At 36.1% G+C, this 19,369-nt stretch overlaps 1 protein-coding gene across 3 annotated transcripts in view; it reads left to right on the top strand.

The window, feature by feature from the left end:
• The window catches only part of DNAI3 (dynein axonemal intermediate chain 3), a 101,042-nt gene that overhangs the window by 58,964 nt on the left and 22,709 nt on the right, over positions 1-19,369 (top strand). For all 3 annotated transcript variants that reach the window (XM_082410090.1, XM_082410089.1, XM_082410091.1), the window contains 4 exons: positions 1,511-1,584; positions 6,783-6,930; positions 8,301-8,388; positions 15,755-15,885. In XM_082410090.1, coding sequence (XP_082266216.1) covers positions 1,511-1,584; positions 6,783-6,930; positions 8,301-8,388; positions 15,755-15,885 — 441 coding nt within the window. The remainder of the gene's footprint in view (positions 1-1,510; positions 1,585-6,782; positions 6,931-8,300; positions 8,389-15,754; positions 15,886-19,369) is intronic.

Genomic DNA, 19,369 nt, shown 5'->3' with positions numbered 1-19,369 from the left:
ATAAATAGGAAAATTATTCAGACTTTCTAATATCAAAGAAATTAATAATAAAGGAACAATAATGTACTATTTTGGACCTATTTGATTTTTTTCTTTTCCATTGGACCTATTTAATTTTTGAATGAAATTTTCTAGTAATTTCCCATGTTATAAAGGATGAAATGGTGAAATCAATAAACTCCAACATTACTGGTTCCAACATAAAAGTTTTAGAATACAATTTAGTCAATGTGGTTCTTAAATCATCCAAATTTTCAAAGTTTTTGACCAGTAATTCAAATTTGGGAGATTTATGCAAAGAAATAATCCAATTTGTGTCCTAAGACATACAATCACATGCATACCTTGACAAATCATGTCAAAGTGTATCCATGAAAAAGATTGGAAAAGAATGTAAGGTAGAATTATATTTGATTTTAAAACCTTCTATTTTCCAAACTCTATAATATGATTGTGGGTTTTTTTTAAATCATTAAAACATAAAACGCCAGAGCAAGCACAACTCTGGAGTCTTGAACTTGCTACAACAGGGAAGCCTTATTAGAGGGAGAGGAAAGATGGGTTCTGGATTGTTGATCAATCACAGTGGAAGCTGGCAGCTGTTAAGTGATCCTGACTGGGCTCAGGCCACAGCAGTGTCAGCCAGGTTTCTAGGATCCTAGCTCCCATGATGCCAACAGGCCTTGCCAACAGGCCTTACCACTGCTGCGCCTGTATTCTTCCTTCCACCCCTACTTTTACTGTTTATCTGCTGCTGGAACCCCCACCTTTGTTTGACCTTTTGCTCATCAGTCCTACCAAGTAAGTAGGGTATTGGGGAAAGTCATGTTTCCCTATTGATTTGAGAGTAGCACCTTCATAGGTCGCCACAAAACCTTCCACCTCCTTTGAGAGCTAGCTGGTTGGAATCTTGGACCTTCTAGGACTCTAAGGATCCGCTAACCCTCCTTGGACTCCTCTGTGTGCTAGCAGAGTTGTGCCACTAATTACTAAAAGAATGCAGGCACCCCAGCATTCACTGCATGCTGTAGGTATCTAATTTAACACCAAGTCTCTTTTCTATTGATCTTACCTGCTTAACAATCTCATGAAAGCTCCCATGTCCAGCTCCACAATTCATAGTGAAAAACAGAGTGCCTACATTTCTAATAATAATGGTAATGAAATTATGATACATCATCTATATATTAAAAAACAGAATGATTTATGACTACATAGGTAAATGTTCAAACTATATTAACTGAAAGATCTTAGGATGGAAATTTATATGCATACTAACTAAAACTAATTTTAAAGTGTAAAAATGTTTCTGTGAAAAAAAGGCTGGAAAATATGTATAGCAGAATTATATTTGATTTTGAAACTTTCCAGTTTCCTAATTCTGTTTGTGTTGTTCTTTTAATAAAAATTAAAGCAAAGGAGAAAAAAATTTTTAGCGTAAAAAGCTTTGAGAAAAAAGTCATTACTATCCTAGGTACACAGAACTTACTTCCAGCATTTTTAAAAATAGATTAACAGATTGGGATCTGTCTTTGAAAATCGAAGTGGAATATCCTGTCAACTTGTCACTTGTTCGGCAGACTGGTATGTCTTATTTTAATCATTACCGAATATGTTTTCAAACAATATATTGTTTTTTTAGATGCTTATAAAATCATTGTCCTCTTCTGTTCCTTAAATAATCTTTGTTGTAGCAATTAAACCTAATATAACTAAAGGACAGAATGTTAGAGTGCTGCTGGTTTTAAAAAAATCTTTTTGTGGATACGAATATGTTGTAAAAAGAAGAATTAACTACGTTTCATGGTTGGTAATGTCATATAACATTATCTATAGTTATTCTGTTTCTTCATATTCACATATTTGTAAATTTGTAATATGTGTTGTTTACATTCAATTTTATCTCACAATTACGAAGATGACAACGTTTAATTGGGAAAGTTTCTTTTAAAAAGTGGAAGAGTTTTACATTTTTTATTGCATATTTATTACAAGTATTTTTATAAGTAATTCAGTAACTATGTTGAAGAATGTTTATTTTTAAAAATTGTATCCCCCAATTTATAGAACTGAAAATTCAGAGTGAAGTAGGACATAAGAAGGGCAATACTATTATCTAGCATCCAAATACTGGCAAAACTTTACTACTCCAAGTAGCTTTGACCCCAATAGATATCATGACACTGTAAGTTGTAGACACTGATTGCAGCAGAAGCAGCTGTGGAGTGGCAGGTGAAGGCATAAGTAACATTAGCAGCAGCCATGGGCAGGGGGTTGGGGAGACATGATTAATCCTGTGGGCACGTATTAGGTAAGGTTCTGTGAGTGCAAGCAACAGAAATTAACTATAGTTAACTTAAGGGGATAAAATAAATTTATTGGAAGTTTATGCCAATACTGTACTACGTGCTATAGCAGGTTAACTATTTTTATATTCTCAACCCTGAAAAATACGTATGGATAGAGGAAATGAGGCTTTGAAGGCAAATACATTGTCACCTGTGGCTCACTGTATACCTAGTGAATGGCCAGAATGAATGGCCAGCCCCTTCCATCTGAATGGATCGGTTCCAACCATTGTGTCACTGTTCAAGATTCAGAGTGACAGAAGAGAATCTGACTGGCTTCTGTTACATCATGTCCTTTGGCCAGGGAAGGAATGGCAGAGCACCTTGAATGACAGTTCCAACCTGACTGCGTGCAACAGGGAAGGGGCAGTTCTCAAAAAACCAATTAGAAGGCTCTTGCTAAAAAAGGAGGGGGGAATTGCTGCCCAGGCAAAAACAACACATAGCACCTACACAGTCATATGAAATATTATGCAACAATTAAGATTGTATTATTATTTCATGGAAAGATGCTTATGGTATAGTGTTGATTATAAACAACAGAATGGAAAGCTATACTATTCTTCAGTGGCCTTGGAGAACATTTAGAAGCTCTGAACAGACTTAAAATATTACATGTTATATGTTGAAGATACAGGTCCTTGATTGTTGTTTATAATGATGGCCCTTGAATTTGGAAATATTCTGGAAATAGTTCCTTCAAAAGTTGTTAAAGTAAAAAGAAAAAGTTTATGCATTTAGAAAGCCCAATTTTTAGCTATCCGGAAAATTCATCAGTTCTAGTCTTTATACTTTAGCCATACTAAGGGTCTTATAATACAGAATAAGATAAAATAGGATTCTGCTAATTAAGGATGTGTGATTGATTGATGCAGAAAGTTCAACTGAAGCTATCTGTATTTAGCAAAATCATTTTACAAATAATGCAAATTAATGCTGTAAATGAGATTCAAGAAGAGCTATGTAATTTGTAAAAACAGGTTTAAACCAACTATAATTATATTTTAAAACATATTTTATTATGTCATCTGTGGTATTCTACCAAGGGTTTATGTTTTGACCATTAATATGATTAATATTTTTATTAATTTTAATTATTTATCCATTATTAAATGAATAAATAATATTAACTAATTCACATAAATGAATAAAAGTTTTGTTAGTCTCGAGTTACCATCTGTTTATCTAAATATTTTAACTTACACATCTAAATTCTTTAATAATATCTTAAATTTATTAATCTGTTTACTCATAACCTAAGTGATAGAAATTATGGAGCTAATGTGGCATATTCTTTGCTGTTCTTATTATGTTTTCACATAATTACTACAAAGACATTATATACTGAAGTACTGAACAAGTATCATTATAAATTTTTACCAAGTTTATTGTGTTAAAAATAACACTCTAGATATACATTATCTCATTTGATTTTCATAATCAACCTGTGAGGAAGGAGAAATAAGAGGAGAAATGACACTTACTGTACGCCTACTATGTACAAAACACATTAAATCCAACTCTGTGTATGTGTTTTATATATATATATATATATATATGTATATATATACATATATATATATATATATACATATAAAACATGTATATAGACTATTGTATGACACTAAAACAAGCAATAAAAGAAAAAAAGATAAATTGAACTTCATCAAAATTCAAAAGTTGATAGTGCCTTTGAAGCACTATCAAGAAATTTAAAAGACAGCCCATACAATGGGAGAAAATATTTGCAAATCATATATCTGATAGGAGATATTTATTAAGAATATATAGGGCTTCCCTGGTGGCGCAGTGGTTGAGAATCTGCCTGCCAATGCAGGGGACAAGGGTTCGAGCCCTGGTCTGGGAAGATCCCACATGCCGCGGAGTAACTAGGCCCGTGAGCCACAATTACTGAGCCTGCGCGTCTGGAGCCTGTGCTCCGCAACAAGAGAGGCCGTGATAATGAGAGGCCCGCGCACCGCAATGAAGAGTGGCCCCCACTTGCCACAACTAGAGAAAGCCCTCGCACAGAAATGAAGACCCAACACACAGCCATAAATAAATAAATAAATAAAATAAATAAACCCAAAAAGTTAAAAAAAAAAAAAAAGGATATATAAAGAACTCTTACAACTCAACAATAAAAAGACAAATAATCTAATTTAAAAATGAGCAAAGATTATCAATAGACATTTCTTCAAAAGACATAGACAGGGCTTCCCTGGTGGCGCAGTGGTTGAGAATCTGCCTGCCAATGCAGGGGACACGGGTTCGAGCCCTGGTCTGGGAAGATCCCACATGCCACGGAGCAACTGGGCCCGTGAGCCACAATTACTGAGTCTGCGCGTCTGGAGCCTGTGCTCCGCAACAAGAGAGGCCGCGATGGTGAGAGGCCCGCGCACCGCGATGAAGAGTGGTCCCCACTTGCCGCAACTAGGGAAAGCCCTCGCACAGAAACGAAGACTCAACACAGTCATAAATAAATAAATAAATAAAAGAACGTGAAAAGACATAGACAAATGTTCAATAAGCACAAGAAAAGATGTTCAAAATCATTAGCTGTCAACTCAAAACCACAATGACACAAAATAGGCAAAAGAGTCTTGACAGAAAAGAACAAAGTTGGAAGACTCACACTTCTTAATCGCTAAACTTTCTGCACAGTTACAGTTGTGAGACAGATGTACTGAGAATGGCTTAAGGATAGACATATAGATCAATGGAATAGAATTGAGAGTCCAGAAATAAACCCATATATCTGTGGTCAACTGATTTTCAACAGGGGTACCAAGACAATTTAATGGAGAAAGAATAGTCTTTTCAACGAATGGTGCTAGGACAAATGGGTATTCACCTGCAAAATAATTACCTCACACTCTATACAAAAATTAATTGAAAATGAAATAAAGACCTAAATATAAGAGCTAAAACTGTAAAACTCTTAGAAGAAAACATAGGCAAACATAAATGTAAATGTTTATGACCTTGGATTAGGTACTGATTTCCTAGATATTACCCCAAAAGCACAAGGAAATGCAAATCAGAATCACTTTTTTTTTTTTAATACATTTATTTATTTTTATTTATGTATTTTTGGCTGCATTGGGTCTTCGTTTCTGTGCGAGGGCTTTCTCTAGTTGTGGCGAGCGGGGGCCACTCTTCATCGCGGTGCGCGGGCCTCTCACTGTCGCGGCCTCTCTTGTTGAGGAGCACAGGCTCCAGACGCGCAGGCTCAGTAGTTGTGGCTCACGGGCCCAGTTGCTCCGCGGCATGTGGGATCCTCCCAGACCAGGGCCCTAACCTGCGTCCCCTGCATTGTCAGGCAGACCCTCAACCACTGCGCCACCAGGGAAGCCCCAGAATCACTTTTGATGAGATACCACTTCACACCCACTAGGATAGCTAAAGTTTAAAAAAGACAAAAAATAGTAAATGTTGGTGAGAATGTAGAGAAATTGGAATCCTCAAGACAAAAAAAATAATACATTTGGTGAGGGTGTAGAGAAATTGGAATCCTCAAAAATGATCCAGTTGCTTTGGAAAACAATCTAGCAGTTCCTCAAAAGATTAAACATAGGTGTTACCATATAACCCAGCAATTCCACTCCTAAATATATATCCAAGAGAAATGAAAACCTACATCCACACAAAACTTACCAACAAATGTTCATAACAGCATTATTCATAATAGCAAAAAAGGGAAATAACCCAAATTTATTCATTCGTCAGTCCATCAAATGATGAATGGATAAAGTGTAGTATAGTCCATACAATGGAATATTATTTAGCAATAAAAAGGAATGATGTACTGATATATACTACATCATGAATGACCTTTGAAAACATGCTAAATGAAAGAAGCCAGTCACAAAAGACCACATACTATATGATTCCATTTATATGAAATGTCCAGAATAGACAAATCTGTAGAGACAGGAAGTAGGTTAGTGGTTGCCCAGGGCTAGTCGGAGGGATTGAGGGAAATGGGGACTGACTGGTAATATGTACACGTTTTCTTCTGGGAGGTGATGAAAATCTTCTAAAATCGATTGTGGTAATGCCTTGCACAACTCAGTGAATGTATTAAAAACCACTGAATTGAGTACTTTAAATGGGTGAATTTTGTGATATATGGGTTATATTTCAATAAAACTGTTATGTTTTAAAAAAACATTGTGTCAATCTCCAAACTCAGCTCTCATGTATGATAATATTAGTCTCAGTACTAGCAAAGTCATTAAATAACCCTATAAACGGTATAATTCCCCAAAATATTCAATGCAAAACAGTCCTATTTCATAAAAATCTTAAATTCAGAGATATTAAATATAGCCATGATCACATTGGTAATGTGTAGCAGCAAGAATGGTAGTCCTGAGATTACACCTCTTCTTTGTACTTAGTTAAAAAATAAACTGTAAACTTTTTTTAAAGCACAATATGTTTTTGGGATATCAGACCACAGAAAGCCTTAACCCCTCAACCACCAACAGAGAAAAAGAAAGAAGAAAGTATTGAAGTTCCTTTTGATGTACCATCCACTTTTTTGCATCTAAATCTCTCCTGGAAACCTCTTTCTAAGGTAAGTAACATGGGATTTAGTCCATTTTATTTGCTTATATACACTATATGGCTTATACGCATAGACATACATACATATACACACACTATAAAAGTAGAGCAGCTCAGATTAACACAGGACATTACAATCCATGTATTCATTCAACCAATCAGTTCTTCGTTAAGAGTTAAGATAAGGTCTGCCTAGGTCAAGGCAGAAATCACAGTTATTGTGAACTCAAGATTGATATTTGTTCATGTATAAGCAAGCCATAACTTACCAATGGCTTGTGTAATAATTATTCATTTGCATAGCAGTTGCTTAAAAATTGGTAGGCTCTTAGGTTAGCCTGGGAAAGCTAATTTTACCCCTCCTGTAGCCAAAATTCTACGTATTTTGCATATCAATAGTAGAATTGTATTGTAATACCTATGAACAAATAAAACTGAAAGTAATTGAAAGAGAAATTATTTGTAGTTATCTTCAGTGGCAGAGCTTGAAGAAAAGTAGTTTTAATTTAAGAAAGATAAGGCTGTGGATGGGAAGTATGTGAAAAGTATGAATGAACTTCTGACATTGATGGCTCTTTTTCTTTGGAATGTTTAATTCTAATTCCAAACTTAATATTTTTCTTTTCCTCTGATTTACAAGTATCACTAGAATTACATTATCATGTATTTGCTCCCGGTGGAAGAGAGAGCACAGAGGGGTGAGAATATTCCTGAAGTAACTAGGATTAGAAATTAAATAGAGAGGATTAGAAATTTTCTAGGGTAGGATTTACTGAGCTGTAGATAGTTTTAAAAGAAACAAGCAAACAAAAATTCACCTGAGAATAATTGTATAGCATGTGGACAAACATCCTGTTGGAGAAAAGTGGGGAGGGAGACATGAGGGGAAAATGTAAAGTGTGACAGTTTCCCATTCTGGAGCAGACTCAGGCCATCCTGGAACTCAGGGGCATGTGTGTCCCTGAAGGGACTTGACAGTTCCAGGGGAATGCAAGGTCCCTGCACAACAGTTTGGAGCTTTGTTTAACTAAAAGATTTAGGGAACAGGGGAATAGGCCATTATTTTATATTAAAACCAACAATGAGATTTTATGGAAGAGAAGACAAAACATTTTCAGAAGCTTAACAACACATGAGACTTTGGGATTTGGAAATGAGCCCCCAGACAAGCTCCCCTCAGTAGCCTGGTTTTAGAAACTGTGGTTTAGGTGCCTGCCATTGGGCAAAAGTAACCAGAATCTGAGGGAGAATGAAGAAGGGAGAAGGAGAGGGAAGTAGGGACATAGAGATCTGGGGGCAGAAGGGAGAAGCAAGAATAAACCAGCCATGGATAATTTAAGGATATAAGGAAATAATCTTTCTTGTATGTTCTCTCAAAAGATAAGGCTGTCTAAAGGTGAAACAACTTTAGACCACTGCCCAACCAAGTTAAGCCTGAGTGAAGACAGTCTTCTTTACAAAGCACAAGGTAACTGCCTTTGCTTATTAAAAAGGCATTTAATGAAGTTCGGGTGTTAGTAGTTCCTTATGTCTAAGGTGAGTACTTGCTAGGATAGTCTAATTTAAAAAAAAAAAATACAGAAAAGCAAACCCTCCAATATGGAACTTTACAAAGGCTGTAATCGCTATAGCCAACACACTAAAACTGCCTATACACACCAAAAGACTTGACAGAACTCAGTTCAATTCAGTTTCACAGTTATTGAGCACATTCATATATTTTTGAAAATTCATTACACTAAAAAATTTAACTAACGAAGCTCACTTAATGAATATGTATGTGGTCAAGAATAATTCTACAGAATGGAATGCATCTCAAATCTAGCAAACTAAGTTATGAAGTGCTCAGAAACAAATTACCATTCTCAATCAGAATAGAATAGAAAAATTAATATTTATACAGCACCATGAGAAAACTGAGGAAAGAAAGAACAATTGACTTTTTTTTTTTTTTTGGCTGTGTTGGGTCTTCGTTGCTGCACGCGGGCTTTCTTTAGTTGTAACGAGCAGGGGCTACTCAGGGGCTACTCTTCGTTGCAGTGCGCGGGCTTCTCATTGCCATGGCTTCTCTTGTTGTGGAGCACAGGCTCTAAGAGCACAGGCTTCAGTAGTTGCGGCTCGTGGGCTCTAAAGCGGAGGCTCAGTAGTTGTGGCACACGGGCTTAGCTGCTCCGCGGCATGTGGGATCTTCCTGGACCAGGGCTCAAACCCATGTCCCCTGCATTGGCAGGCGGATTCTTAACCACTGCGCCACCAGGGAAGCCCCTTGACTTTTAAATATATCTCAACCTATACACCTTTGTTGAAGTAATTGAAGTAATATGAGCTGTCAAAATTGTTCGAATAAAGTTGTGGATTAATATCCCACCTGGAGAGCAATGCATAATGAAAATGTACAAGAATCACTAGCAACTGAAGTATTTTCCAAACATTTGCCTTATCAAAAGGATTTACATTTATAAATTGTTCAATGTTCAGTTAAATAATAGGACATCTAAGAAAAACATATTATATAACTAATACCCAGCTTGGGCAAAATTCACTTTGAAGCTGTGTGTTTCATAGATACAACCCAAGACCTCATGCTAAAAAAATGGAATCACTGAATTTTTATAGACATTTTCAAAGCAATATTAAAACATTCCATGTGTTTTATGTATTCGGGCCCCCTTCATTCTAGAGAGTGAGTAAGGAGAGTTTCCTCCTTCTCCTACTCCTCCTCTTGTATTCGATTATTGGTTACCATGTATTGAATTCCAACCAAGGGTCAAGTAGTGCTCTAATATTGCACATGCTTTTATTCATTTAATAAATATTTATGAAGTGTTTATTTTATGCTAGGCACTGGGGGTGCAATGGTGAGTAAAATAGACGTTGGTAATCAGAACAGTCCTGCAAGCTGGGAATTTTCGTTATCAATTTATAATCTAGGAAATCAAGACTGTAACTTATAAAAAGTTATCAATGTCCTTTTTTAACCTAATGAAAAAAGGTGGTCATGAGGATGTCAGTGCTTTTATCCAATTTATAGTAAGGATACCATTAAATCTTTTAAAGTGTGGGGTTTTTTTCCTTACTTTTAACAACTTTATTGAGGTGTAATCAACATACCATAAAATGCACATTTTAAAATGTTCAATTTGATAAGTTCTTACATATTAAAAACCCATGAAACCATCACTATAATGAAGATAATGAACATAGCCATCACTCCCAAAAGTTAACTCTTATAGGGATTCCCTTTGCAGTCCCTTCCTCCAGGACCTCCCCTACCTCCACCCTCAAGCCAACACTGATTCTGTCACTATATAACAGTTTGCATTTGCTAGAATTTTATGTAAATCACACAGTTACACTTTTTTGTCTGTCTTTCTTTCAATCAACTAATTATTTTGGGATTCATCCATGTTGTTGTGTGTATCAATAGTTTATTCCTTTTTATTCCAGAGTAGTATTTCATTGTATGGATATACCACAGATGTTTATCTGTTCCCCTGTTGATGGACATTTGGGTTGTTTTCAGCTTAGGGCTATTATAAATAAAGCTTCTATGAGTGTTCATATACAAGTCTTTGTATGAACATATGCTTTCATTTGTCTTGGGTAAATACCTAGGAAGAGACTGATTAGATCATATGGCAGGTGTATGTTTAACTTTTTAAAGAAACTGTCAGTGTTTTCCAAAGTGGTTGTACCATTTTACATTCCCCTGGCAGTATATGAGAGTTCCTGTTTTTCCACATCCTCACAAGCAATTGGTGTGACTAGCCCTTTTAATTTAACCATTCTAAAATGTGTGTACTGGAACTTCCCTGGCGGTCCAGTGGTTAAGACTCCGTGCTTCCACTGCAGGGGGCACAAGTTCAATCCCTGGTCGGGGAACTAAGATCTCGTATGCCACGTGGCACAGCCAAATAAATAAATTAATAAAATAAAATAAAATGTGTGTACTGATTATCTTACTCATGATTACCTAATGGCTAAAGATGTTGAACATATTTTCATGTATTTGGTTGCCACCTGTATATCTTCCTTGGTAAAGTGTCCACATCTTTTGTCCATTTTTTACTTGTGTTGTTTGTTTTCTTATTATTACATCTTAAGAGTTCTTAATATAATCTACATACTAGTTCTTTATCAAATATGATTTGCAAATATTTTCTCCCAGTCTGTGATTTACACTCTTTTAAGTTGTTGTGTTATTCTCTTAACATTTCCTTTGAAATGTTAGATCCATAAAAATCAGTGCCTGTGTAAGTAGTCACTTTAAGAAGTTCTATACTTATTCTTTTTTTTTTTTAACATCTTTATTGGAGTATAATTGCTTTACAATGGTGTATTAGTTTCTGCTTTATAACAAAGTGAATCAGCTATACATATAGATATATCCCCATATCTCCTCCCTCTTGGGTCTCCCTCCCATCCTTTCTATCCCACCCCTCTAGGTGGTCACAAAGCCCTGAGCTGATCTCCCTGTGCTATGCGGCTGCTTCCCACTAGATATCTAGTTTACATTTGGTAGTGTATATATGTCCATGCCACTCTCTCACTTTGTCCCAGCTTACCTTTCCCCCTCCCTGTGTCCTCAACTCCATTCTCTATGTCTGCGTCTTTATTCCTGCCCCTAGTTTCTTCAGAACCTTTTTTTTTTTTAATTCCATATATATGTGTCAGCATATGGTATTTGTTTTTCTCTTTCTGACTTACTTCACTCTGTATGACAGACTCTAGGTCCATCCACCTCACTACAAATAACTCAATTTCATTTCTTTTTATGGCTGAGTAATATTCCATTGTTTGTATGTGTCACATCTTCATTATCCATTCATCTGTCAATGGACACTTAGGTTGCTTCCATGTCCTGGCTACTGTAAATAGAGCCTCAATGAACATTGTGGTACATGTCTCTTTTTGAATTATGGTTTTCTCAGGGTATATGCCCAGTAGTGGGATTTCTGGGTCGTATGGTGTTCTATTTTTAGTTTTTTAAGGAACCTCCATACTGTTCTCCATAGTGGCTGTATCAATTTACATTCCCACAACAGTGCAAGAGGGTTCCCTTTCCTCCACACCCTCTCCAGCATTTATTGTTTCTAGATTTTTTGATGATGGCCATTCTGACTGGTGTGAGGTGATACCTCATTGTAGTTTTGATTTGCATTTCTCTAATGATCAGTGATGTTGAGCATCCTTTCACCTGTATGTTGGCAATCTGTATATCTCCTTTGGAGAAATGTCGATTTAGGTCTTCTGCCCATTTTTGGATTGGGTTGTTTGTTTTTTTGATATTGAGCTGCATGAGCTGCTTGTATATTTTGGAGATTCATCCTTGGTCAGTTGCTTCGTTTGCAAATATTTTCTCCCATTCTGAGGGTTGTCTTTTCGTCTAGTTTATGTTTTCCTTTGCTGTGCAAAAACTTTTAAGTTTCATTAGGTCCCATTTGTTTATTTTTGTTTTTATTTCCATTTCTCTAGGAGGTGGGTCAAAAAGGATCTTGCTGTGATTTATGTCATAGAGTGTTCTGCCTATGTTTTCCTCTAAGAGTTTTATAGTGTCTGGCCTTACATTTAGGTCTTTAATCCATTTTGAGTTTATTTTTGTGTATGGTGTTAGGGAGTGTTCTAAGTTCATTCTTTTACATGTAGCTGGCCAGTTTTCCTGGCACCACTTATTGAAGAGGCTGTCTTTTTTCCATTATATATTCTTGCCTCCTTTATCAAAAATAAGGTGACCATACGTGTGTGGTTTTATCACTGGGCTTTCTATCCTGTAACATTGATCTATATTTCTGTTTTTGTGCCAGTACCATACTGTCTTGATTACTGTAGCTTTGTTGTGTAGTCAGAAGTCTGGGAGCCTGATTCCTCCAGCTCCATTTTTCTTTCTCAAGATTGCTTTGGCTATTCGGGGTCTTTTGTGTTTCCATACAAACCTTTGCTCTAAATGGTTCTGGAATGCCTCTTTGGGAATTTTCTTCAAAGCCTCCATTATATTCTTCTAAGCAATGTGTCAGAATACTTTAGGATGTGGATTCTGGAGTCTGGGTTTAAATCACAAAGCCACAATTTATTATTTGAACAGATCGAATGGCTTTATCTCTCTGTGCCTTACTTTTTTTTTTTCCCCACCTGTTTGAAAAGGGAGAGGTGAAGACAAGGGGAGTAAATAATAAAGATAACTACCTCTTAGAGTGTTGTGAAGATAAAATGAGTTATTACATGTAAAGCTCTAAGAACAGCCCATCATCAACCCACAATAAATGTTAGCTACCATGCGTGAGCCCTTGGGCAAGCTACTGAATCTCTCTGAGGCTCAGTTTACTCGCCCAGGGAGGAGGATTAATGCTTTACCACCTCAGGAGTTACTGTGAGAACTGAATGAAATGGTTTAGCCCACACAGTTTAGTGTCTGACATGTAGTAAGCACTCAGTAAATGTTAGCTGCTATTATTATTACTATTCCTGGTGATGGAAAATCCATGACCCATGAGGATGACATTGAATTGAATAAATATCCAAGTTATTCTGGTCAAGTCTGAGTAAATGCAGTTGATGATAACATTTTTCTCTGGCTTCATCCTCTTTGACCATCACATTAAACTCTATCAACTAAGCCCCTTTTCTTGGAGCTCCCACCTTGGGTTCTGTGATTTTCCTGATCCTCCTTCAGTTTCTTTCCTCTTTCCTGGCTCCGTTTCACCTTACTGCCCTCTCATCATGAATATACCTCAAACTCTAACTTCAGCTGTGTGCTTTCCTTGTTATGCACTCTCCCTTTGGTAACACAGTGTATTCTCTCACCTCTGCTGAGAATCCTTAAATCTCGCCTCTCACCATCTCTTGGGATTGAACCCAACCTAATCCTACAACATCAATGTGTCTGGAACAGAACTCATAACGTGAGTCATCCCTGCCTCTCTCCTGAGGCCGCCATGCCCAGTCTCTCACACAGGGTAATTAAGTCTTTGTTTATAATGCATTGCACATTTGCCTTTTCCTTTTCATTATCAGTAGTGACCCCTGGATCAGGCTCTTGGCTCCCCTTGTTAGACCAGAGGGTTCCAAATCTTTCTATCTTGCACCCCCTCAGGAAACATTTTTGAGCACATATCCCCAGTGAACATGTATTTATTTACGAATTATACACATGTTCTACTCTACTAATATATTTATGTACATGATTTTAAAAAGAGAAAAACAGACGTAAAAATGAGAGTGAAGAATTTGAAATAAATATTTTAATGATTTTAATTTTATGTATTAAATGGGTATGAAATGCCTTTTTGCTCTTGCTAAATGTATTATGAATAATATCTTTTAGTAAGAACAATGTGATTGAATGTGCCTAGTTATTTCTTGAAATATTGATGATACTTCATAATACAGCTATTTAAAGCTTCCATGTTTGGCTTACTTTGGTACTTGTTTTTAATGTCTTACCCAATATGAAAGGGACTGCTCAGAACGTGTAGATCCCAAACAAAGGAAGTGTTGGTTGACTGTACCTACTAAATCATGATCATTATCTTTTACTTTTGCCTGGAATTACTTTCAAAAGTTTTTTGAAATGCAATGTGTATTTTTAGTATAGCTGGAGTTTTCTTCTCCTATTTTAGTTTTCATGTATATGTTTGTTAATTGATTTTCCCATGATTGATACAACCCAGAGGATGCATTAAGGAGGTGTGATGAGTTAAGTATTGCGAGCTTATATTTCTTTATGATCTTTCCCAGAAACTTAATATCACATTTAAAAAAAAATAAGTGATTTGGGAAAATGCCCCAGACATATCTTTAAGAGAATAGAAAAGCAGGATAAAAAGCTAGAATACTCACTTAAAAAATAGTCTATATATATTCACCAAAAAGTAATAGAAGGAAAAATATACCAATATTTTAATAGTGGTTACCTCTGGGAAACATGATAATGAAGGATTTTTGTTATTTTATTAATGCTTTTCTCTCTTTTCCAAAGCTTCAAATAACATTTATTAATTTTAGATATCAACAAATAACATTTATTAATTTTAGATAACAAAAGTATCTGACTGACATCAGATACTTTTAAAAAGAAAGAAGTTCCAGATAACATTTGAGTTTCAGCCCCCAGATTAGCTGTGCTCTTACTGTTTGCATGGATAGCTGTAATATAGCACAATCATTGATGTTCATAAATAATAAACCTGAACTAATCAGCAAACATTAAATTGTGTTCCGTGTGCTGTGTTTATAACAAACAAGTAACACATTTTAGATGGATTTATTTTTTAGAAGTTAAAAAATTTTTGGTACTTGAAAGGCTAACCTTGAATTATTTGAAAAATTGCTATATGATGCCAACTGAATAAAAATGACATGAGTTTCTCATTAGATAATATCAAGGGTGTTAACAAGTCAAGAGAAATACCAATGACTTATTAAGAAAATCAAGGGTGTTATTTAACGCAGAGGAAGTATTTTGTGTCCAATATACTGTAAATAATTCTGAAATGATGTAAATGATGTAGAAGTGGTTTTCAAACTGTGCCATGGAAACTTTTAGAGCCCCTGAAAAGTGGACAGAGGAATCTTCCTTTCCCACCCATGAAACACTACAACAAGAGCAGTGCAGCTTTGATCAGTTTTACAGGCAGGGGAGTCTGCACAAACTTTGGTTTGAAAAAGGCATCCTACTGCTAAATTAGAAGTTTAAAAACGCTTGGACTTATGCCCACCACACTGGGGAGGAAATGGGGCGGATATGTGTGACAAAGGACAGAGAATACAAACTAACTATATTTTAGAAGATCTTTCATTGTAAATATGTGTTTCTTCTATCCATACACCTCCAAAAGACAAAATGTTAGCCCAAAGCAAAGCAACGAAGGCAGGAGAAATGAACCCATACCAGAATCTGGAAGGTGGGTTGGGCAATCATCTCAAGCCAATAGATGACTTCTGCACCAAGTTCTTTGTGGGAACAGAGGTGAGTTGGAATTATCTGCTTCTAAATTACATTGAAATATGTGATTATGACCTCTACAGTATGTTTGCCTTTTGAGGACTTACAATATTTTTTTTAGTCTTCTATCTTTTGGCTTACAATATTTATACTGTTTCATATTTTTATATGCTTGCTTGCATTTAAAAGTTTTAACCTCAGTGCCTCATAGCTTCATATTTGAGATGTTCCTGAACAAAAGTGGAAAAGTCTATAAAATTAGGTATGACTCTTTTTACTAATAATTTTTTGATCAGCCTGCAAATATTTATCAAACACCTATACCGTATGGAAGAAACCATGCTAAGTGTTAGAGATTTACTAAGAAAATATATTGCTTTGTTAGGCCAGAACAATCTAGTAGGAAAGAGAGTGAAAAACTCACTCAATTCAAAAGATAAATAACAACCGAATGTCATAACAATAATGACAAAATATGCATGAACATGAAATTTACCATCTTAACCATGTTTTTTTTCTGGCTGCATAATCCATAAGTTTTCTTTCTTATTTTTTTTTAACATCTTTATTGGAGTATAATTGCTTTGCATGGTTGTGTTAGTTGCTGCTGTATAACAAAGTGAATCAGCTATACGTATATATATATATCCCCATATCCCCTCCCTCTTGCGTCTCCCTCCCACCCTCCCTATTCCACCGTTTTAGGTGGACACAAAGCACCAAGCTGATCTCCCTGTGCTATGCAACTGCTTCCCACTAGATATCTAGTTTACATTTGGTAGTGTATATATGTCCATGCCACTCTCTCACTTCGTCCCAGCTTGCCCTTCCCCCTCCCCGTGTCCGCAACTCCTTACTCTATGTCTGCATCTTTATTCCTGTCCTGCCCCTAGATTCTTCAGAACCTTTTTTTTTTTTTCATTGCATAGCATATATATGTGTTACCATATGGTATTTGTTTTTCTCTTACTTACTTCACTTTGTATGACAGTCTCTAGGTCCATCCACCTCACTACAAATAACTGAATTTCATTTCTTTTTATGGCTGAGTAATATTACATTGTATATATGTGCCACATCTTCTTTATCCATTCATCTGTTGATGTACACTTAGGTTGCTTCCATGTCCTGGCTATTGCAAATAGAGCTTCAGTGAATATTGTGGTACATGTCTCTTTAGAATTATGGTTTTCTCAGGGTATATGCCCAGTAGTGGGATTGTTGAGTCATATGGTAGTTCTATTTGCAGTTTATTAAAGAACTTCCATACTGTTCTCCATAGTGGCTGTATCAATTTACATTCCCACCAACAGTGCAAGAGCGTTCCCTTTCCTCCACACCCTCTCCAGCATTCATTGTTTCTAGATTTTTTGATGATGGCCATTCTGACTGGTGTGAGGTGATACCTCATTGTAGTTTTGATTTGCATTTCTCTAATGATCAGTGATGTTGAGCATCCTTTCACCTATTTGTTGGCAATCTGTACATCTTCTTTGGAGAAATGTCGATGTAGGTCTTCTGCCCATTTTTGGATTGGGTTGTTTGTTTTTTTGATATTGAGCTGCATGAGCTGCTTGTATATTTTGGAGATTCGTCCTTGGTCAGTTGCTTCATTTGCAAATATTTTCTCCCATTCTGAGGGTTATCTTTATGTCTTGTTTATGGTTTCCTTTGCTGTGCAAAAGCTTTTAAGTTTCATTAGGTCCCATTTGTTTATTTTTGTTTTTATTTCCATTTCTCTAGGAGGTGGGTCAAACAGGATCTTGCTGTGGTTTATGTCATAGAGTGTTCTGCCTATGTTTTCCTCTAAGGGTTTTATAGTGTCTGGCCTTACATTTAGGTCTTTAATCCATTTTGAGTTTATTTTTGTGTATGGTGTTAGGGAGTGTTCTAATTTCATTCTTTTACATGTAGCTGTCCAGTTTTCCCAGCACCACTTATTGAAGAGGCTGGGTTTTCTCCATTCCTGCCTCCTGTATCAAAGATAAGGTGACCATATGTGCGTGGGTTTATCTCTGGGTTTTCTATCCTGTTCCATTGACCTATATATCTGTTTTTGTGCCAGTACCATACTGTCCTGATTACTGCAGCTTTGTAGTATACTCTGAAGTCCAGGAGCCTGATTCCTCCAGCTCCATTTTTCTTTCTCAAGATTGCTTTGGCTATTCCGGGTCTTTTGTGTTTCCATACAAATTGTGACATTTTTTGTTCTAGTTCTGTGAAAAATGCCAGTGGTCGTTTGATAGGGATTGCACTGAATCTGTAGATTGCTTTGGGTAGTATAGTCATTTTCACAATGTTGATTCTTCCAATCCAAGAACATGGTATATCTCTCCATCTGTTTGTATCACTTTTAATTTCTTTCATCAGTGTCTTATAGTTTTCTGCATACAGGTCTTTTGTCTCCTTAGGTAGGTTTATTCCTAGGTATTTATTCATTTTGTTGCAGTGGTAAATGGGAGTGTTTCCTTAATTTCTCTTTCAGATTTTTCATCATTAGTGTATAGGAATGCAAGAGATTTCTGTGCATTAATTTTGTATCCTGCTACTTTACCAAATTCATTGATTATCTCTAGTAGTTTTCTGGTAGCATCTTTAGGATTCTCTATGTATAGTATCATGTCATCTGCAAACAGTGACAGTTTTACTTCTTCTTTTCCGATTTGGATTCCTTTTATTTCTTTTTCTTCTCTGATTGCTGAGACTAAAACTTCCAAAGCTATGTTGAATAATAGTGGTGAGAGTGGGCAACCTTGTCTTGTTCCTGATCTTAGTGGAAATGGTTTCAGCTTTTCACCATTGAGAACGATGTTGGCTGTGGATTTGTCATATATGGCCTTTATTATTTTGAGGTAAGTTCCCTCTATGCCTACTTTCTGGAGGGTCTTTATCATAAATGGGAGTTGAATTCTGTCAAAAGCTTTTTCTGCATCTATTGAGATGATCATATGGTTTTTCTCCTTCAATTTGTTAATATGGTGTATCACATTGATTGGTTTGCATATATTGAAGAATTCTTGTATTCCTGGGATAAACCCCACTTGATCATGGTGTATGATCCTTTTAATGTGCTGTTGGATTCTGTTTGCTGGTATTTTGTTGAGGATTTTTGCATCTATGTTCATCAGTGATATTGGCCTGTAGTTTTCTTTCTTTGTGACATCTTTGTCTGGTTTTGGTATCAGGGTGATAGTGGCCTCATAGAATGAGTTTGGGAGTGTTCCTCCCTCTGCTTTATTTTGGAAGAGTTTGAGAAGGATAGGTGTTAGCTCTTCTCTAAATGTTTGACAGAATTCGCCTGTAAAGCCATCTGGTCCTGGGCTTTTGTTTTTTGGAAAATTTTTAATCACAGTTTCAATTTCAGTGCTTGTGATTGGTCTGTTTATATTTTCTATTTCTTCCTGGTTCAGTCTCGGGAGGTTGTGCTTTTCTAAGAATTTGTCCATTTCTTCCAGGTTGTCCATTTTATTGGCATATAGTTGCTTGTAGTAATCTCTCATGATCCTTT

This window comes from Balaenoptera physalus, assembly GCF_965194825.1.
Source record: "Balaenoptera physalus genome assembly, chromosome: 1".
Lineage (NCBI taxonomy): Eukaryota > Metazoa > Chordata > Mammalia > Artiodactyla > Balaenopteridae > Balaenoptera > Balaenoptera physalus.
This window is presented reverse-complemented; position numbering and strand designations above follow the sequence as displayed.